This window comes from Nomia melanderi, chromosome 2 (genome assembly GCF_051020985.1).
Source record: "Nomia melanderi isolate GNS246 chromosome 2, iyNomMela1, whole genome shotgun sequence".
NCBI lineage: Eukaryota > Metazoa > Arthropoda > Insecta > Hymenoptera > Halictidae > Nomia > Nomia melanderi.
In genome coordinates, this window is record NC_135000.1 from 8513436 (window position 1) to 8536292 (window position 22857).

Consider the following 22857-nt stretch of genomic DNA (forward strand, 5'->3'; position numbering starts at 1 on the left):
CTTGCGTTCAAATTCTAAACCACAAAATTCACCTGAAAGATATTCATCGAGTTCGCAACGCTCTTCTAAAGCCTAGTTCGAAGCCGTTTGAAGGTGTTTACGAATGTTTGCCTCATGAATTCCTCAACTTTTCCTTAACCAGTTAACTGTGGAATTTAGTTGGAAAAACCTCTCGTTCGGCGCGCAATATAATTAAAAAATGGAGCGTGTAGAGTATATTTATATTTTAATAAAAGATCAAAGCGAAACACAGAAGGATTACATGTTTATGTGAAAAAAATAAAGAATTAATCGCTGAAAGAATTGGTATCGTGTCAAGCTTCACGATGACGTGTATACTCGTCAGACACAGTTAACTGGTTAAACTTCGAAAGTTCAATCCCACAGAAACTCTGACGCAAAAACCATCCAGTTTGAGCTCGTCTGAACAAGTTTCTCGTCGGCTGTCAAACATTTTCAAACATTTTCAAACATTCTCCGCATCTCCTTCGACGTTCCACCACGAAACAACGTTTCCCCTCCGTCTTACAAAGCACTATCAACCGTTTTCCCCCGTAACTCGCGAGTTTTTCGGATCGAACCGCGGCACGGCGTTCCCGAATCGAGTTGCCAAGGATCCGGGATAGAATTTTCAGGGAGATAGGCGAGCGAAAAAGCGTATTAGGTACTTATCTCGGCGAGCGTGCGGCGGCTGGGGAACGAGGGGAGATCGATGCTCCGAAGGAAGACGGAAACGGGCGGAATAAAGGGACAGGGGGGCGGGGCGGGGCTCCGGGATGAGCCTGGAAGCTGTTGGCTTCCCTTAACCGAGCCAACTGGACCGTGACCCAACAGTCGTATCTACGGATAATGCTACTTCGCCGAAGAAACAACGATCGTTCCGCAAAAAGATGAGGTCCGGGGCCAGCAATGGCGGCGAGTTACGCTCGAGTTGAAGAGTCACGTGCCCGGCTGGCGCTCGAGGAAAGTCGGTTTCCTGGGGGATGAAAGGCGGCGGCCGAGGGCTGGTTAAGTGGAATTGTTGGGTAACAAGAGGCGAGCGGCGGGGAATCAGAAAAACTCGCCGCCCTGATCTCGTTACCGGACGAAGAGAACCGAGATCGCAGCTGGATCTTCGTAGCCGGTGTCTACTTCGCGAAGGAGCGAGTTTTCATTATTCCATTATTCATCGGGACATTTTCCGCTTGCTGCGACGGGACATGGCGTTCTTATTGAGGACTTAGGGGATGGACGGTCTTTGGATGCTCGGGTGTGTTTAGGAATCAGTGGAATCAGTTGTTTACGCTTGTTTGAGGTTAGATGTTGATTTGTTTAGTAGTGAAGGGTAAGGAAAGGTTAGTTGCTGATCTGCTTTGGGAATTTTGAAAATTTAAAGTTAAAGGATTGTGAGTTCCTGTGTTCTAATTGACAGTTTCAACAATTTAAATTTTCTAAATTTTCTAATTGACAATTTCAACAGTTTGAATTTTCTAAATTTTCTAATTGACAATTGCAACAGTTTGAATTTTCTAAATTTTCTAATTGATAATTTCAACAGTTTGAATTTTCTAAATTTTCTAATTGACAATTTCAATAGTTTGAATTTTCTAAATTGAATAGAACACTTAGTAATCTTTAACTCTTTGAACTCTGTAGGCTCCAATATTGCACCATTTATATTAAATATTTTAATGAATCAAAGAAACTACCCTAAAATCATTCGATTTTCTACACATCCAAATTTCGTACTAAGGAAAATAAAAACTCGAAAATAGCATTTCTAATTTTCCCTAGGAATACTATAAAAATTAGTTTCTGATTACACAATCTGGAGTGCTAAGGGTTAAATTTCTATCTATGGGAATCTTGTATTGAAACAGTCCTCGGCAATTTTATTTATAGAACACCTGACTTTCTTTCGTTATCAAACGATAAAGTATTCAGTATCAGTATTCAGTGTTCAAAGTATTCAGTTTCGTTCTAAAGGGGTTGGAAGGATCAACACGGACAGCTCGAGAATCCGGGGAAAATCGTAAGATTCCAGTGATTCGGTAATTAGCGCAAAGTGTTAGCAGTTGAAAACGACGTGATAGGCCGGCGACCGGTCGGCAAATCGATGCCGCGGGTAGGGGTGCAGCGTTTAGAGGAATCGGAGCGCGATCCTGATCGCCTTTCATCAGCCCGCGTCCGCCACGGTAACGGTAGCGGTCCGCGGCAGATGTTTTTAATGAGAGCAGGGCCTCCCCGTCTATCCATACGGCCCTTGAACCACCGCAGACAGACCGGTGTTTAACCACACCGCAGCAACTTTTATGCCACCTGCCGAGACTACGCCGCCACACTGCCTGGATTTTCGATCCGGCCCCGAGAACAAAGGAATCGAGGCCGGGATCGATCGATCCTCGATCCTGGACCTCCTATTCGCGTGGACACTCGCTTCCGCGGCTTTCTCACGGTCACCCGAACCCCCGTCCGTGGACATTTTAACCCTCCACCTACTCTACCCGAAAACAAAAGAGAAAAAAAATAACGAAACTGGTACATATCGACGAACAAGCTTCGATACTCCCAAAATCGATGATACACTACCAGTAAACAAAGGGTTAACGGATTTGGCTCAGTTTCAAGGAAAACTACAACCCCTTGGTCTACGCTCGTTAGCGGTCGAATTCGATATCTAATTTACTAAAGCTTGAATCGTCGTGTTCACTGTAAAAATCGACGATTTAAAACAGAGAACCACTGGATCGTCGAAAAGCGAGGGAGCTAGTCGCGCGTTTCTCTTTGGAAATTCCGAAGCGACAATCGTCCGGTTCCATTCCAGCGGAATCCGAGGCGGCCGGAGCGACAAAACGGAAGCAGTCCCCGTTTCTTACCCCTTCGTCGCGGGCGATGCCCGGGCAAATAACCGTGGCGAAATTTCGGTCGCCGGTTTTTTCCTGACAAATCGTTCGGGAGATTTATCGCCGGGCCGGGCGCAAATGGGAAATCGACGGCACGTTAAACCCCGCGGGAAAGGAAGTCGTGGCGGCGGCGTCACGCGAAGGGCAGACGGAATAACGAGTATTATAATGGACCGTGCCCCTTTTCGTGTAGATCGAACGAAAAGCCGGTACGGGGCCGCCGCGCGATCCGCAGCCGCCGCAAAACCTTCCCCGGGCGGATCGTAAAAACGTTAAATTGGTAATCGAGATGCCCGCACGAATTTTTTCCCTTCTTCTTCCTTTTCTCCCCCCCCCCCCCCTGTCGGCCAGCGCTGCTCCTCTTTTTGCCCACCCGTTAGAGGGGATACGACCGGGGTAATCTTTTCGGCGGCCGGTCCAGATAACCGATCGGCTTATTAACGTTCCCGGTATGGAACGAATCGACGATCCGGATGGGCCGCCGGATAGGGTAAACTAGAGGGTGGGGGTGCCCCGGGGTTAGAACCAGCCGAAACGCGGATTCGTTTGCCACCTGTCGATTCCGACGCACGTGCCACCACCTGGACGACGCCCCGCGCACACGTGTGAGCGACCGCGGGCCACGCGAGCCGGACTTTTAAATCGGACGACGCGACGTCCGGCGCGCCCGGTGATTCGATTGCGCCAGTTGGTTCACCGGGGATTCGAATTTTTTCCTGTTGCTCGGATTGTAACTTCGTTGTTCCAGTTTTTACTTGGTTTGTGAGTAAATGGTCGATTTTTGCAGCTCGTTCACGAGATATTCGGATTTTTTCGTGTTACTCGCATTGTTGCTTCGTTGTTCTAGTTTCTAGTTGACTTAGGAATCAATGGTTGGTTTTTTCATGTTGCTCGAATTGTTGCTACGTTGTTCTAGTTTCTAGTTGACTTGGGAGTGAACGGTTGATTTTTGCTGCTCGTTCACGAGATATTCGGACTTTTGCTGTTGCTCGCATTGTTGCTTCGTTGTTCTAGTTTCTACTTGATTTGGGAGTCAATGGTTGATTTTTGCTGTTGCTCGGATTGTTGCTTCGTTGTTCTAGTTCCTAGTTGACTTGGGATCGAATAGATGATAGCTTTTGGAATACTGAAACTTTTTATTAGCGATTTCAACGCTAGAACAACTCAGTAAGTCGAAATGACCAATTCCCAATTTCTTTCTTTAAAATTACTACGAAGATACAGGCACTTCTTTAAGGAACGATTAAAGGAACTGATCTAGTAACTACCAAGCTAATTGAAAGTAACAAGAGAAATTTGAAAAAGATGGTTCCAGTGCTCAACAGTTCCAACGTTAACGATGCGTTCGTTCGTGTAATTAAAAGATGCTTCCAAATGAAGTAGTATTGCAATTTTCCGAGCGCCGCTCGCTCTATAATAGCTTGTACTTCGAAGAACTTGAGATTAGATGGGAACTTCCGAGAAAATTGACATTCCACCTTAATTGCTCCCAACACTAGCTCCACTTCTCTACTTCCGACAAACACCTTTGTTGTATCTTCCTTATACAAACCCGTCGCAATCGAAAGTGTTCCCAATCCCAAAGACATCCAATATCTTCCCTTAACACATACAGCCCGCTATGCCACTTTCCAATTCGCCACGGAAGATTTAGCCACCTCCGAAATTCTACTGACATGCAACGCGACATTAAATAATCCCGACGCGAACAAACAAAACCTGCCGTCACTCCGCGATAAAATCGGTTCTCGAGCAAAGGGCCGAATCATCTCGCCTCTCGCAGCGTCCGTCGAACCGATCGAGATCTCGTGCCCACGAAAATCACCGATAACACCCCTCCCCACCCCCACCCCCTCGTTAATCTATAAAGTGTTCCCATCGTTTGGCAAAACAAACTTCTCTTCACGCCTGACGAGCTCTAACTATAATTCACCGTGGCTTTCGGCACGCTTCAATTGTATCTGTTACGGTCCGCTCGCTCGCTAGCTCGCCCACGGCCCAGGTCGGTGATTCCTGATTATCATAATTATATTTTCCCCGAGAGCGGCGGGATGAGTCAGCCCCGGTGAAACGGAACACGCGGAGGAGGACTCTGAAAGAGGATACCACCTAGCCGCGCCATAATCGAGCCAATCCGCGGGAGATTGACCGAGAGGATCGACCCGACGAGAAGTTTTACGCGCAGCTAGCCAAGCAATTTTATCAACCGTGAAGTTAAAAACTTTACTCGTTACTCCGTATTCGATTAATTTCGCCGGGGCGAGACGACCGTCTGAAAAAACGCGCCGGGAAAAACGACGTCGCTCCGTTTGTCCCACGCTGTACCCTAAACTTCCTGGTAGCCTGCTGCTAGAGTCCTGGCAGCTTGTAATTTCGGGAAAAGAGAACGTCTGGAATTTCCTTCTGGAAAGTATACAAGATGATCTTGAAGTGTAGACTTCATGGAGAGTTGAATTCGTCGAGCTTTTTCATCCAGACGATGGACAGTGGCGTTTTTGGAAGGATATTGCTTGTAGGGTTGCTAAGATGATTTTGGAGATTCGACGTTATTCTATTCTTGGGAGCAATGGAGCTTGTAATTTCTGGAAAAGGAATGGAAGGTCTAGAATTTCCTTCTGGAAAGTATGTAGACTTCATGGAGCGTTTAACCCTTTGCGGACGAAGATCCTTTAAAATATAGAAAATCGTCAGCAAATGAGGCTAAATTATGTATCGATTGCTTAGATAATTGGAAAAGGGAAACTACGTACTGACCTACAGCTGTTCTAGTAATTAAATCATTTGTGTGCGACTTAGTGTGCCAAATATGAACATTTCATCTCGCCAAAATGACGTTCGTCCGAAAAGGGTTGCACACAAAGCTAGCAACGTATGAAGACAAATTATACATCGAATGCTTAAGCGATAGAAATAAAGGAAATTACACTGATCTCTCGCTATTCGAGCAATTAAATCATCAACATTTCATCTCGCCAAAGTGACGTTCGTCCGAAAAGCTTTTAGAAAGAGGATATTGCTTGTAGGGGTAGCTAAGATGATTTTGGAGATTCGACGTTGCCGGCGTTCCTGGGAACAGTTTTGTTTGATTGTTTGTGATTGGCTGGTCAAGGGAACTGGTTCAACGGTGTAATAGTTCGGAATTGGTTTGATAGGATAATGTAGAACGGGACACCCGTTAGAAGCGAGCAGAGGGCTGGCGCCACGACAGACATTACCCAATGAGGCGGACAAATTATTCTCTATAGCATAATCGCTTCTCCTACGCCGACTCTTCCTTTGACCTCCATCCGGTCCACGCGGTTACACGCGGCGGTCTCTTCTCGGAAAACCGCGATTATCGAATGAACTAATCGATTGGACGATTGTTTGCTCGCCGGCAACCTTCTTTCCCGGTAATAATCGCGGAAGTTTGCATGCTTTAACGTGTCGTCGACAGCGCGCTCGTGTTCGAGAGAATTATTTTACCGAACGAAAATTTCTGTCAAACTTCAACGATGGAATGACTGTTGCATTAATTACTCTTTATCTTTCCTGCCAACGATACAAATGTTCTCACTTAACCAGTTAACTGTGGCATTTAGTTGGAAAAACCTCTCGTTCTGCGCGCAATAAAATCGAAAAATGGAGCGTGTACTCGTCGAACGCAGAAGAATTACATGTTTATGTGAAAAAATAAAAAATTAGTATCGTGTCAAGCTTTACGATGACGTGTATACTCGTCAAACATAGTTAACTGGTTAACCTTTCGAGCAAACGTAGACGTAGGATTTCTCTTTGATTTCTAGCGAATGATTTATATTAATAAATCGAACGAAGAAATCGTAAGATGGGTTAACCCGTTAATTAATCATTAGAGTACTTAACCCTTTGAACTCCGGAAGCGTTGATTCGACAAAACGATAGAGAAATTCAGTATAAAACATCGAACAAGGTATCAACGTCTGAAAATAATTCTGTTCTTTAATTTACGTTTTCCTTTATGCTAGTCGCAATTACCCACATTTCAAGGGTTAATTATCAATCTCCATTCCCAACATTCTTTTTACCATGAAATGCTCTTTGCCAGCTGCAAAGAAAGTCACGTAGCAATTGCTGCGTTATCTAAAGCAGTCCGCAATATTTATTACCCAAGCCTTTTAACACTAGAACTACCGATCATTTAATACGATTAACATGTAATCCCTATAAAAATTGTAATAATTGATTATGATCAATTTCTTCAGGCATTTATTATAGTATTCAAGTGAAACTATTTACTTTCAAGATCATTTTGAATATTCAATGCTTTTAAGATATCGATAATTATGAAATAAAAACGTTGAAACCAGTCATTTCGACTGGCACGGTAGTTAACGCAGAAGTCGCAAGTTGCAGCTACGGATCGCTGAAACTTGCTCGATATCAATGATAGAGATAACGAGAAACGCTTATCGAGAACGTTCGGCGCAGGTACAAACTGCCCGCTTGTACGATATAGCTTTATGACACGGTTCTTCGATCGCAATTCGTCTCCGAAGGCCGATAGAGCCCGTATGCTCTCGCCCGTATGCCGTATACCGGGTGGCCACGTAACACCGCTCGCTTCTGTCGACCTAATTCTCCTGGCAATCGGTGATTCACCTATGAATCAACGTATCGCGTTTCGAAAAAGTTCTCCTCTCGAATGAAAATCGGGGACAAAGAGGAAAATTCCAGCTGGAATTTTTATTACCGTAATTTCGAGCTCGAACACCGGATATTTGACAGATGTACCCGTAATCATGGAACTGGTTTAAATCATATATTTTTGTTTAATTCAGTTTAAAATAACGTGTAATAACTGATAAACTCGTTTTTTTTTTTTTAATTTTAGATCACTTTAATAACTGTGAGCAAAGATGTTTATATTTCTTATTGCTTTTTTGCATTTGATTTCATAAATATATCTCTATTGTTAGGTATTAATGATACATTTATTCAAGCAAATGATATTTAATTGATTATTTATGATGTATTAGTTGTTTCAAGAAATGTGGACTACTTATTCTCGACTTGCTCTATATATTGTCGAAGACAAATAGATTTCTGATGTTCGAGAGCAGATTTCATTATTCTTATTCATTGGTAGATCTAATTATCTCTTCGGTACTTACTGTAGACGGAAACTTTGAATCGTTCGTTCGAAACTTACCTGAAACAGAGGAAAGTGGGACATTCAATTGAAAGAAATTAGCTTGCTGGTGTTTCTGGGAGATCCAAGATTCAGAATCCCAATTGAACTTCGTAACCATCGAATAACACCCGTTACAACAGTGGTTACCTTAAAATATTTCAGTGTTATGAGATCAAACTCAATTTCCGTCTCCGGATACAAAATACACTCTGCGGCAAGATAAACTTTGCTTCTTGTCAGTTATAACTCACTTCATTTTTAATTGCTTGCGAACAAATTTGCTTATATTATATTACTTCTGTTAGTTATATCAATTATGTGTTGCAAACTTACATTAACCCCTTACCCTACAATGTATCTTTGATTATCAGAACGCGTTAGAAGCGAATAGCTTCCTCTACATTCTCTGCTCGCGTAAATTGCACTGAGCACCGAAAACTATGGAATTCAAGCTAACATTAGATATTCCTTTCAAAAAAAAAAATATGATCGGCCATTTTGTGATGGATTCAACTCCTCGAAGCGAATAGTTTCCTCTACATTCTCTGCTCGCGTAAATTGCACTGAGCACCGAAAACTACGGAATTCAAGCTACCATTGCATATTCCTTTTAGAAAAAAAATATGATCGGTAGCTAAAGGTGCGTGCCGGTAGGTTGAGCGTGTCGCGGGGGTGGTCCGTTCAGCGGAATAGGAAGATAATAAACAATGGAAAGGAAGGGGTTCGAATGCGACGTTTCGAGGAGGTGGCCAGCCGTGCACGCGCGTCCGATTACCCCGCAACCGATGCGCCGAGCGCGATTTTATCGGCGTAATCGAGCATAATGCTGGCGGATCTACGCGGAGCGTGAATTCTTTCTCGGGGCCGGGCGTCGCGATACCGCCGCGATAATGAAACTAATCGATTACCGTACAACCGCGACAGAGCCAGGCAACGGCGAGGAACCGATATAATTTTAGAATTATACACCCCGCGCGTTTAACCATTAAACCGACAAATATGCGGCGAGTATCGATCGAGCTGCAGTTTATTTCCGGGTATCGATCATTCGCTCGCCCTCTATCACGCGTGCCGGGGCTTTATAATAATGATAATGATCACTCGGCCGGGGATTTCTATGCAAATTCGAAATTTTTTTCAGTAGGTGAAACCGAGGCGAATCGGACCAGTTCAGAGTTAACCCTTTGCGGACGGAGATTCTTTGAAATATAAATAATCTCCAGCAGATGAAGCTGAATTATATATCGGTTACTTAAATAATAGAAAGAGGAAGCGTACTGATCTCTTGCTATTCGAGTAATTCAATCATTTGTTCGCGAGTTAATCTTCGAAACATGGGAATTCTGTCGAAATGTCGACATCTGTCCGCGAAGGGTTAATAGAGAGAAACTAATTGAAACCGATTCAAACTAGTTGAAACTGAAAATCTTGTAAGCGGAAAACTGACAGATTGTCATAGGATGACCGATGACGAAGCTGGAAAATTATTTTCTTAGTGACACTTTGATACAATAATAATTGTTCGAGGTGAATTTACATTTGCCGGCCGCCCGTGGCTTATAATAATGATAATAATCACTGCGGGGATTTCTATGCAAATTCGAATTTTTTCATGACAAACCGAGGCGAATTGAACTAGTTCAGAGTTAATAGAGAAACTAATAGTTGAAACTGAAAATCTTGTTGTAAACGGAAAACTGACAGATCGTCATTGTCATAGGATGACGAAGCTGGACGAATATCTTTTTAGTGACACTTTGACACAATAATAATTGTTCGAGGTAAATTTACGTTTGCCGGTCGCCCGTGGCTTCGGCCCGTTCGTTAGTCTTTGCGTTATCATTGTCATTAATTAATACTAATTAACGTTATTAATTATGCCACGCGGCGTCTCACTTTTACCGGACGCGGCCCGTCGAGCCGAACAGTGCGTTATAAACGTATTATTATAATTACGCGTCAGATTTTACCATATATAATTACACATCGGCTTTTAATTACGGGTTAGCGATACACAGATTTAACGAAATTAATGCACCGATTACGATTGAACGGGATTATTCGGCTCCTCGAGAACGGGCCGATCGAACGGGCAACGGGGAAACGGTGGGAAATAAGAAAATCGAAATGAATACGAATGGGACCAACGAAACGAAAACACGGGGAAACGAGAGGAAATATAATAAATATTATAAATACACTATAAACATATGGTATCCGCGTAGCATGAATAAATGAAAATAAATATGAACGAGTGGAAATAACGAAACGAAGAGAATAGAAAAGGAGAATATTTGAGGACGAGAGTAAACATAATAAATATTATGAATACACTGTAAATATTTGGTACTTGCGTGCAGAAAGAAAATCAACATAAATATGAACGAATGAAACAATATAAATATCGCGAGCACAATAAATTCTTTTAAGCTTGGGAATCTGAAAATTTCCGAATAATGTTAAACATTCGCGTTTAGCAGCTGAAACGAGAATTTATTAGATCCATTTGTCATACGTCCATTTAAAGGAAAATGTTATTTATTAATTATATATAATATCATTAATCTTTAATATTTCTAGTTAACGTACACGCAGAATAAACATAAGATTCTTTCCTTTTTTACCGAACAACGAACGACAGAATTTTTCGAGTAAGGTTAAGGCGATTAGAATATGAGTGATTAGAGTTGTTACTTAAAGCATTACTTGTTCGTTAAGTGGAAATTATGACTCTGTTATAGTAAAGGAGAGTCATCTTGTTATTATTATTAGTAGTAGTAGGAGTAGTATACTACAATATTATTATAACATAATAATAATAATACTATTAGTGGTAGTAATAGTAGTAGCAACAGTAGTATACTATATTACATTATTATTATTATTAACACTAGAACTACGTACCAGTCAAAATGACTGGTTTCGATTGTCTTGTTTCGCAGTTATTAATATCTTAAAAGCATTGAATATCAAAAATGATCTGGAAAATAAATAGCTAAATAAATAAATACTACAATGAATGTTCGAAGAAACCGAAAATAATTTATTGTTACAATTTCTATAGGGATTACATACCAATCGTTTTAAATCCGCGGTAGTTCTAGTGTTAAAAACAACGATACACTCGAACGAAGAACGGAACACTTTGAATTACAATAATTTCCCAGCTCAGCTGACGTTCCGTTGCGCCGTAACGAAACAAAAAGAGACTCGTTACATCCGAGGGAAGCTCGATTTCAATAAAGTCCGCCGTTTCGCGCGCGCGACGAAGAGAGAGAGAGAGAGAGAATGTCTGTTCAATATGCCGTTCGCTTACCGGAGAGTAAATATGCAGTCCGGGTAAACGTTTGGAGGGGGGGGGGGGGGGGGGGGAGTGTCGGGCATAAGCACCGTGTCTCCGAACGGTCCCTGAATTCGGATACGATCTAGGGATCCTCGCGAGACGCGAACTCCTCTCGTTTCCCTTTCGTTCGTTTTTCTTTTCGGTCTTCCCGTGTCCTCTTTATTTCGCTCTATCTGACCGGGATCGAGGATCGGAGGAAACGATTCACGTGATTTCTATGGGGAAAGCGACGGGACTTAGAAAATCGCTTTGCATACGGGCACGAGGGTTCCATCTTAATCGGGGAACGGTCAGCGAGTAACGGGACGAGGGAAATGAACGATCGACAGTGGGGAAGATCGGCTCTTCTCTTCGAGCCGAGAATTCGACGGAGTTTAGAGATCCTGTGTTGGACGGTTTGCTGGTTTTGACGAGTATATTCGTCACAATGCAAAATTTCATATTTTGAAGACGAATCGTTTTGTGTTGTGATGAGCATAGTCGTCGTGAGGAAACAGCAGTCGTGTCTTGAATCGGTTAATTAAATTTGAGATATCTTAGGAAATAAACGATGGACAGTGGGAAAGATGGGTCATCCTTCGAGCGGAGAGTTTAACAGAGTTTAGACGAGACCTCCGGAAACCACATTTTATCCCTTAGCAGTCGAAAGTTTTGCGTTAGAAACATTCGACATTGTTGAGAAAGATATGAACGACATTCTGTGAAACCTGCTAATGAGACAACGTACGGAAATTGGGAAACGAAATGCTGTTTCATTTGAATGTTTCACATATCGATGAATTATACAAAGCATAATGTTATATGTAAGACTATAATTTTGCTATATCAAATCTAGTGGTGCCACACATGCCGAGACGTTTCTATCCCAAAATTCTCAATGAAGTCTTTCACACATTGATAATCCTGTTCCATTACGCCTACTAGATTACTCCTAAATCTATCACTCCATACAGAACGATCAACAAACAAAATTAGTGTACATATCAATGTAAAATAGGTAAAAAAATTCATCGCAGGAGACTACCAAATTTCTGAATTCGTTTCCAGCGCAAGTGGTTAACCCCTTGGCGTACTATTGACTTTCGTTACTAAGCTCGTGTAATATTTTACTATCGACAATTTGTAAGAAATACAAGAAAATATTCCATTCTATTTCAGGTCGAAATTTCATTTGAAGATAATACATTGATAATAGCAAAACAGTTGTTTGCTTGGTCCGTGGGTAATGAACAACATTGATTCTTGTTAAATTAGTTTAGAAATCTTCATCGCGAGTCTCACTCGTCATTGTACGGCAAGGGGTCAATTCGGCCTTCCTCTAATAAATCCCGCGGCAAGATATTTCTTAGCAAACAAGTTCTTCTGTTTCGCTATCTGTTCTCTACAGCGCGATTCAGAAATCCGAAGTGTTCGCTCGATTTATTAATAATCGGAGTGGACTGTATTAGCTGCCGTTGAAGTTTCACCACGTGGCGACCTTAGCCGCTAAAATTAAATGTACGGGAAAGTATGAAGCGATTGGAAATGCTCTTGAGCCTGTGGAGTCCGCGAACGTGTTTTCAAATCTCCGACGAATTCTCGTATCAGCGTCTGGCGCGTTGGAGAACTCGATTTTCCAGCGACATCGAGGAGCACTCGGGTAAATTTGAACTTTCGGTTTCCGTTTCGTGAAGAAACTCGTCGCAGCTGTGCCAATCAGATCTGACAAGCTGTTTCGTTTAATTAACCCTTTGATTTAATTTCGCTGTTTCACTCGTTAGAACTGTTCGGCGTTAATATTGTACTAATGAGATAAAAATTCCGTGTTCTATGTATAGATTTACAATAAACTATACAGAGTGTTAACACGTCGACTGTCATGAGAATTTCGAGCGTTTCGTTATAGTAAGATTAATTTATGGTGGAGGAAAATAGTATTAGAAACAATTATTAATGTTTTGGTATTACACATATTATCTAGCTTCTTGCGTTACTAAATACTTTGATTCAATATAAATTTTCTCATTGCAATTGTTCTCAAGCAATTTGGAAGCTCCTTAAGTTCCTTAAGAAGAAACATTTCATTTGAACTCAAAACTGAATAACGTTTATATTTAACACGTTAAGCGCCACGAAAATCTTAACCATCTTTCTTTATCCTTCCTAATAAGGAAAAGTAGCAACAATTATTCACTAACGTTGCAATCTTTGCATTACGCTATTATCAACTTAGTTTTTCAAAATCAACTAATTTTGATTCGACATCGATTGTCTTGTTACGATTGTCTTCAAGTAATTCAGAAGCGTCAGTCATCGGTGACTGACACGACAATGCAAGGGTTAAACATGTTCACATTTCCCAGGGTTCAACCCCATATTTCCCCGTCGCATTCGTAGTTCCCTCGAAAAGTTCCGGGCCGGTCAGCGATTGGTTAGTCGCGAGATTTCCAGAATTCCGCGCCGACTTTGTATCGTCTTGTATTTTCCGGCGGGCTCCGCTCATTATTTATAATACGCGGGGGCTGGCCGCTGCGCAGCCGGCAGAGTAAATCTTCATTCTCCTCCGTCCCTCTTAATTTCACGGCTCCCATGAACGTCTCGATGGGAACGCAAATTCCCTGTGAGAAATTCCGCCTTTGATCGCGTCGCGGCTGCACGCGTGTGCCCGGCCGCTGGAAATTTTCGTTCTTTCGCTTGTCAATTACCGAAAAAGATGGTCGATCGAAGGAGGAAATGACTTGGGAAATCCTCGGTGTAATTCATTGAAGATCTGGATCGATCTAGTGTCGGCCAGGTTTAATGGGTTTCTTATTTTTGAAGCGTACAATCGGAAATTCGATGCAGTTCCGTGAAATTTTCATGAGCGCGATGAATTATGGAGAAGAATGTAAGAAGATTGGTGCTTGGGTACTTGAGCGTGCTAGCGTAAGGGTTGAACGCGTTTATCCTCTTCGCGGTGCTTGGGGTGCTAAAAAGTAGCTTTGGGGATTGACGCGGTGACGGTGAGCTTGTAGTCTGTAGTCGAGTAGTATTCTGGTGCAATTGAAATCAAGGAAGTATCGTGATTACTGAAACAATTAAACAGTAGCCTTCTAATTCCTTGACATGGATCATTAAACGTTCCAATCTTATCTTCGCATTGTTTAGAGTCCTAAAAGCTACCTAAAATGATCAAACTAGGAAAGTTCTATCTCGTAGTCCCTATCCAACCCGAATTCTACTATAATTAAAACCTCCAGACTGCCAAAATCACTGGAACAATCGAACACAAGCTTCCTAACTCCTCAACAAACTTATTAAACGTTCGAATCTCATCTCCGCATTGTTTAGAGTGCTAAAAGCTACCTACAATGATGAAGCTAGGAAAGTTCTATCTCGTAGTCCCTAACCAACCCGAATTTTACCACAATGAACCCTTAGTACTCCAGATTGTTTTGTAATCTATCAGTAACTGCAACTAATTTTTATAGTATTCCTAGCGAAAATTAAAAATGATATAACGTTTCTTCAGTCTTTTATTTTCCTTGTTATAATCGTCGAGTATTCAAATATTCAAATCACAGAAATATTGAACCTTCGAATAATCGAATTCCAAATGTCTGAACAGTTGAAACGTTGAACCTTCGAATGATTGAATTCCCAAATGTTCGAACGTTCGAAATGCTGAATATTTGAATTACCTAGCAACCGAATCATTAACCCTTAGCACTCTAGGTTGTTTTGTAATCTATCAGATTTCTTCGATCTTTTACTTTCCTTCTTAGCAGAACATTCGGATGTGCGGAAAATCGAATAATTTTAGGGTAGTTTCTTTAAGATCCATCGAAATATTCTATATTAGAACTGGTGCAATATTGGAGCCTACTGAGTTTAAAGGATTAAAACCTCCAAACTACCAAAATCACTGAAACAATCGAACACAAGCCTCCAAACTCCTCAACAAACTCATCAAACGTTCGAATCTCATCTTTCCATTGTTTAGGGTGCTAAAACCACCACGATTAGAACCTCCAAACTACCAAAATCACTGAAACAATCGAACACAAGTCTCCAAACTCCTCAACAAACTTATCAAACGTTCGAATCTCATCTTCACATTGTTTAAGGTGGTAAAAGATAGCTTCGAGGATTGCCCCGGCAAACGTGGAGTCTCGTAGTCGCAGGCCAAGCTTTTTCGCGTAGCGTTCGGCCATAATTAAAATCATAAAAAATGCGTTCCAGTCGGGTAGCAGATTCGGCCGGCCCGTGCCCGTCGGTGGTCCGCCTTGCGCATAGGTGTGGTCCGGCTCGCCACCCTCGTGTCCCGACAGCGCTCAGCCCCGCTCCCCGCGGCAGCGCTCATTTATAACGCTCACCTGGGGAAACACAAAGGGACTTCTTTCATGCTCGCGCTTTAATGTTTTTCTCTTCCCGGCCCCGAATCGCGCGCGCCTAGGCCTCTTCTTCTTTTTCGTCGTCATCCGCCCTCCTCAGCGCTTATTTTTTACCTTCATCCGCCGGCGGAACCTCCGGCCTCCGCCTTGCCGCGGTGTCCACGCGTTTTCTACGTGCTGTTTCGAAACCATCGCCCGAATACTAATCGCGATTCTACGCGGAATTCCGATTCTTCGAGACCCAACCGTTCATCCTTCGACTTCTTCCATAATCTAGCTCCTTAGGATTACTTCGTCGTTAATAATTAACTAGGAACAAAACTCCACTTCACTCTGAAGCACAGCAATAACTAATACTCGAACTCGAAAGAATTAAGGATCATTGTTAATCCTATCGTATCGTCGAAGCTAACTAGCAAACCTAAACCTCGATGCATAAGGACCCATAATCTCCCACTTCTTCCATAACCTGGCTCCCTAGGCTTACTTCGTCGTTAATAATTAACTAGGAACAAAACTCCAAGTTCACTCTGAAGCACAGCAATAGAGAACTAATACCCAAACTCGAAAGAATTAAGGATCACCTTTGTTAACCTTGTTCAATCATCAAACAACTAGCAAATCTAAACCTCAATGCGTAAGGACCCATCTCCCACTTCTTCCATAACCTAGCTCCCTAGACATCGTCATTACTAATTACCTACGAACAGAGTATTCCACGTTCAAACTCGAAAGAATCAGGGCCACCTTTGTTAACCTCGTTCAATCATCAAACCTAACTCTAGCAAACCTAAACCTCGCGAATATTTAAGGACCCATAATTTCCCACTTCTTCCATAACCTACCTCCCTAGACATCGTCATTACTAATTACCTACGAACAAAGTATTCCACATTCAAACTCGAAAGAATCAGAACCACCTTTGTTAACCTCGTTCAATCATCAGACCTAACAAACCTGAACCTCAATTCATAAGGACCCATAATCTCCCATTTCTTCCATAACCTAGCTCCCTGGACACAACTAGAAAACCTAAACCTCAACGCATAAGGACCCATAATCAACTCACTTACATCTCTACCTTCTATCACTCTTATCAAACCTGGACCAAAGCTCAAACACTTCATCCAAACTTCGCCAAGCCTTCCCAATCCCAGGAAAACGCCGGTTTCAAGGCTCATACGAGAAAGCTACTTAGAGGGACTCCCTCAACGCTGCGCGCCCGTTGATCTCGCCACGATATCGCAGATAGGATCGCGTACAAGCGTCACAGCCGCGGCTGAAAAGGTGAGCAGCGCGTATCGGAGCCGCGGGACAAAGGGAACTGCCGTGGGCCTCGATCAGGTGGTCCACCCGGGGCCCCTGTCGGACATGCTCTTTCGCAAACCTCCAAATTGCCACTGTGGCTCATTATATTCGCGTCAGCGCGCAGGACCGGTCGCGTCACGTGCAACCGTGCGGCGAGCGACGAGGCCTAGGTAGCTAGGGCCCGGCTTGATCTCCTCCTTTATTCCTTTTATTTTGTCGTCTGGCTCGTCTGGCCGCGTTCCGCGCCCGCTCCCCTCGCCTCCCCTCCTCATCTCGCCCGGAATAAATTGATTTCGAGATCCTCCGAGCCACTCGCTGCCTGTTTATCCGAAGATCGGGGACACCGATGGACAGCTAAGCTTCTTGAGTTTAGGGGATGCTACGGCTGCCCCATTGAACTGTGGGCTTATTATGCGTTATGGACTCGGAGTTCTGTTGAGGGGTGCATGGTGGTCATGTGCCTTCTCGGATTGAACTGTTTTCTAATTGCCATTGGAGTTGGAGAGTTTCGGGGAGATTCGTAGACAGGAGAATAGAAGATTAACCTTTTGAACTATGGAGGTTCCAATATTGCACCAGGTATAGTATTAGATAACCCTTTGCACTCAACAATATTGTTCATTAAAGATATTCAGTACTTTCTGACTGAATGTTAACGATATTTTTCACAACGCAATTGATTATCTTCTGTAAATTAAGAGACAGGACTATTTTACTTCGATGTTTTATGTATTGACATATTACACAAGGTTTAATATTGAATTGGGGGTTAATGAATCTTAAAGAAATTATGCTACGATTTTTCACACATCCGAATTTTGCACTAGGAAAATAAAATATCTAGGAAATGTTACAGCAATTTTCATTTTGGCTAGGGATACTTGCAATCGTTGATAGTTGACAAAACCATCTGGAGTGTTAAGGGTTGACACTACAGTTTAAGAAGGATAAGCATTATTTGGTAAATGTTTGAGTCGGTTTTCATTCCCGCAGTTGTGCAAATACGTATACTAATTGTCTACTCTTAAACCTCTAATTTCTAAATAAACGGGAAACAATTTTCCTAAGAACAATGGAACAAACTATACAGTAAATGTCAGTGAATCTAGTTCTAACATCTTGGTAGCTATTACTATTGCTATGGACAATCTTATTAAAGAATCTTTAATTAATTAACTCCTGATTCGAAACGCTTGAAATATTCATTTCTTCATAATCTATAGAGGATGCTTGGAAGACTGATAAGATATACGTACGAAAACTATCAATTTTCTATATCAAGTGAAAGGGTTGATCACTGAAAAGTACTGTCTATGGGTACCTAAACAGTCAAATCATAGAATTCATTAGCATACCAGTGAATTACCGGTATCGTTAGCGAGCGAAATGAAAAATATCAGCGGAGCTAGGATCTAGGGTCAGGATAGCTCGAGGAAAACGCATGGCCGGTGGTCACGATCCCGTTTCTAATCCGAGGCGACGTAAGCCTACATTGTAGACGCGAAAAGGAGCCACTTAGCCCGGACAATGAGCCGAATACAGATAAGCCGCCGCCCACGCGAATCCGGGCTAATGCCAGTTAGCTACCATCGGCGGGGATTTTCGAGGAGGACGTCGATTTCGGCGCCGCGGGGCGCAACCCCCGTCCCGAACCAGAGAACTCGGAGATAACTATCGCGCGAAGGTAACAGAGTATCGCCACGTTCGATCGGAATCGACGAATTTCTCGATTTCTCGCGTGACTCAGGCCCTGGAGCCGCCGATCCCTCGGACTCGAGCGGCTGCGTTCGCAGAGGCGTTCTCCTGTCGCTGTCTAAGGGCGCTCTCACCCCTTCCGTCTGGCATTTATTAACTTCTTGGCCTACGATTTCTTTTTCAACTCTTTCATTGAAATATATCGAATTTTCATCTTAAATCTCTAATTTCTAAATGAACGAATAACAATTTTCCTAAGGACAATAGAACAAACTATACAGTAAATGTCAGTGAATCCAGCGTAATAGTTGTTACTATTATTATTATTACAGTTGTTGCTGTTATTGTTGTTGTACGTACTACTATTGTTATTATTATTGTTGTTACTACTACTACTGTTGCTGCTATTATTACTATTGTTCTCATCGTTAACCCCTTGGCCTATGATTTCCTTTACAAATCGATACAGCCGCTTTGTCATTAATAATTTATTTGAAAAATAGAAAAATTCGAAGCATGTGTTACGCTTATATTTTCTTTTAAGTATAATACTTGATTACTGAGGAATAATATTCACTTTGCGTTCGAATGAACTGAGTAATATATATATATTTGCTGAGTCATGTTGAAAGTCTTCACGAATCTCACTCGTAGGACAAGGGGTTAATAATTTCAGTGATTTCGGGAGTGGTGACTAATAACTTCAATGGTTTACAGGGTGATAATCAATAACTTCAGTGGTTTAAAGGGTGATGACTAATAATTTTAGTGGATTAAAGGGTGGTAATTGATAATTTCGGTGGATTAAACGCTGCCAACTGATAATTTCAGATTTAAAGGACCATAATTAATAATTTCATCGATTTCGAGAGTGGTAATTAATAATTCCAGTGATTTCAGGGCTGTCAACTAATAATTTTACTACTTTAAAGGGTAATTAATTCCCTTGATTCCAAGGGTGATCAACCAATAATTCCAATAATTCTAACAATTTAACCCTCTACACTCTGAGTGGTAATCATTCAATGTTTCTTCATTATTTATCAAAGCATCTCGTCTATCTCAGCAAATGTTGAATATCTCTAACCAAAAACTTTTGAGTATAAAAGGTTAAAAGCAAGATACAGAGAGATTATTCCATCTCCGTTGTCTCCCCGGTCCAATAACAATGAAACGGTAATCAAAGGAACGAATGTTGAACGGAAGTGCTTCCAACCAATTAATTGTTGCCGGTTAAACGATAAGCGCCGCACGTGCGACCGGCAAGAATCATTAGAACGATCGCAACCGTTCGAATTGCGCCGAACACCGCACGAGGCCGACAACACTCGATCGTTTTTCCAGGTCCATTGTGTTGCCCCCCCCCCCCCCCATTCCCGGCGCTCCGCGGAATTTAATATCCCCAGAAGCGACGGGAAAGCACAGGTGCGACAGTCCTCGCAGCAGTGGTCTGTCAACCTCTACGCTGGCTACCGGAACGTTCGCTTTCGTGCTGTTCGTTTCATTTGCGAATAATAAATTTGTTTTATTTCGAACCTCCGGTACACGGGACGACGCGCAACTGGCAATAGCGCGGATCCTGCGAGTAGAATGAAGTATGATAAACCAATTAACCCTTTGCGAACGAGGACTTTCCGGAGTAAAGGGAGTTATGAAAAAGTTGAGGAAAAGGAAGTTAATTATTGAGATTTGGGTTTTTGAATAATTAAGCTCGCAGTTTTGTATTTGTAATTGGCAATGTTGTAAGTGATGTAGTATTGAAATTATATTTGTGATTTGTAATATTGTAATGATGTAGTATTGAAACTATAATATTTGTGATTTATTATATTGTAATTGATGTAGTATTGAAGTTGTAATGTTTGTGGTTTATTATATTGTAGCTGATGTAGTGTTGGAATTATAATATTTGTGATTTATAATATTGTAATTGATGTAGTATTAAAATTATAATATTTGTGATTTATAATATTGTCACTGGTGTAGTATGGAAACTATAATATTTGTGATTTATAATATTGTAACTGATATAGTATTGAAATTATAATATTGTAACTGATATAGTATTGTAATTATAATATTTGTGACTTATAATATTGTAACTGATGTAGTATTGAAATTATAATATTTATGATTTATAATATTGTAACTGATATAGTATTGAAATTATAGTATTTGTGATTTATAATATTGTGACTGATATAGTATTGAAATTAGAATATTTGTGATTTATAATATTACAGCTTGCAATGAATAATATCAAGATCATAGTACTCATAAATTATAATATTACAACTGATATAATATAATATTGAAAGCATAGTCCTTACAATTTATAATATTATAATAGACATAATATAATACTGAAATAATACAATTTATGTTACAGGATCGCAACGTGGTACCGCGAAGACCTCAACGAACAGAGTGAGTACTAATTCAAATCTTCTTACACAATCTATCATTCAACAACAGGTAAACTAAAATCAACATTCCGGTATCCCAACGAAACATCAGTTTCCCAAAATAAAAACCCAAGTCCCGAGCAATTTCGGTAAATCGCGCGGAAGAAGCTGGAAAAATGGGTGCAAGGGTAGCTAACATAAGGGTTGAGATCGGGATATCTCCATCGCGCGGGATCTTTTCCCGGAAGTGTGTCGTTTGGGAGCTCGGACGGATCCGTAACAGAAATTACTTTTATCGAGGAGTGGATTAACGGTTAAGACCGGCACGATAGTCCACGGAGCACGCGTTATCGCCACGAGCTACCCCGGCCGGCTACTTGTTCCTCCGGAGTGCAGGAATCGGTTGATAACAGATTCACCGTGCACCTTCCACGGACCGATTACCAGCTAATTGAAAATCAAATCGAAACTCGGCTCGATTTCACAAATTCGAACACAACCGCCCCGCAGCAGCTACAAAAGTTTATCAACCCTATTTCCTTTTGAACCCTTCGCACTCGATTTCTTGTCAATGTTAGGCCAACTTGTGTATTATTCAAGACGAATGAAGGAGATTGGTTGAAATATAGGAAAGATGAAGCTAAATAATATATTGATTACTTAGATAATAGAAACTGTGCTGATTTCTTGCTGTCAGAGTGATTAAATCGACTATTTGCAACTCAGTCTTCCAAATTCATTTGTTGACGTTCGTCCGAAAAGGGTTGAAGTAATTTGCGATGGTAGAATTCAATGTTTAAGATCTGTTTGTTATTACTGCTAGATAATATATTGATTACTTAGACAATAGAAAGAGAACTGTGCTGATTTTTTGCTGTCCGAGTAATTTAATCGACTATGTGCAACTTAGTCTTCGAAATGATTTCATTTGATGATGTTCGCCCGTAAAGGGTTGTAATTTGCAATGGTGGAATTCGATGTTTAAGGTCTGTTTGTTATTATTGTTATAGTCAGATCTAATTTTTACGATTTAAAGTTTTCCGAAGAATTTCCGTAGATCTATAACAAATTCCAACTATAACTAGTTTTATTAACCTTTGAACTCGAGAGGCCTTTCACTCGCCACTCGTTTAACCCAACGAAATTATAAAATGAAAAATTCAATATTCAATTATTTATAATCTACCAACGCATGGAACATCGAAATAAACTAGTTTCACTTAATTTATGCAAGGTATCTCTTAATATCAATTGTAAAAGGTACCATTGATATTTCATCAGAAAATAAGGAATTGCGGAAAATATTCTCGAGTGTAAAGGATCAACAGTAACTCGTTCTAACACAACAGCGAAACTACCTATCAAATGAAACGACTCCACAGGAAATTGTCCAATAAGATTCCAAGCAATAACAGCCCCAAATGCACGGAATCAGCGGCAGTGTCAATGCCAAGCGATTACCGGAGCAGCATCGAGCTACGCTCTCTAAATCCTAGTTGATCGCCGGCGACGGGAATAATAGTAGCTAATAGTTGATGAAGACACGAATCTTAGCGCGGCCACGAACGGCGAGCGTGCGGATAATGGTCGATCACCATATGGACGAGCGTTGCATCGTCGAGCTGTAATTTGCATGCGCACAGCTGATGTCTGCCGGCCTGGTTATAGCCTCCTCCTCGCCTCTAGTCGCCGGAGGAGCGACGCGAAAAAGGAAAATACG

At 41.6% G+C, this 22857-nt stretch overlaps 2 protein-coding genes across 3 annotated transcripts in view; one reads left to right on the forward strand and one right to left on the reverse strand.

Annotated features, from left to right (window-relative positions):
• The window catches only part of stet (stem cell tumor), a 455475-nt gene that overhangs the window by 392942 nt on the left and 39676 nt on the right, over positions 1 to 22857 (reverse strand). The window lies entirely within an intron of this gene.
• LOC116425319 (soluble calcium-activated nucleotidase 1) overlaps positions 1 to 22857 on the forward strand; it is a 111293-nt gene that overhangs the window by 45387 nt on the left and 43049 nt on the right. The window contains exon 3 of the mRNA XM_076374320.1: positions 21122 to 21159. Within this exon, the coding sequence (XP_076230435.1) occupies positions 21122 to 21159 (38 nt within the window). The remainder of the gene's footprint in view (positions 1 to 21121; positions 21160 to 22857) is intronic.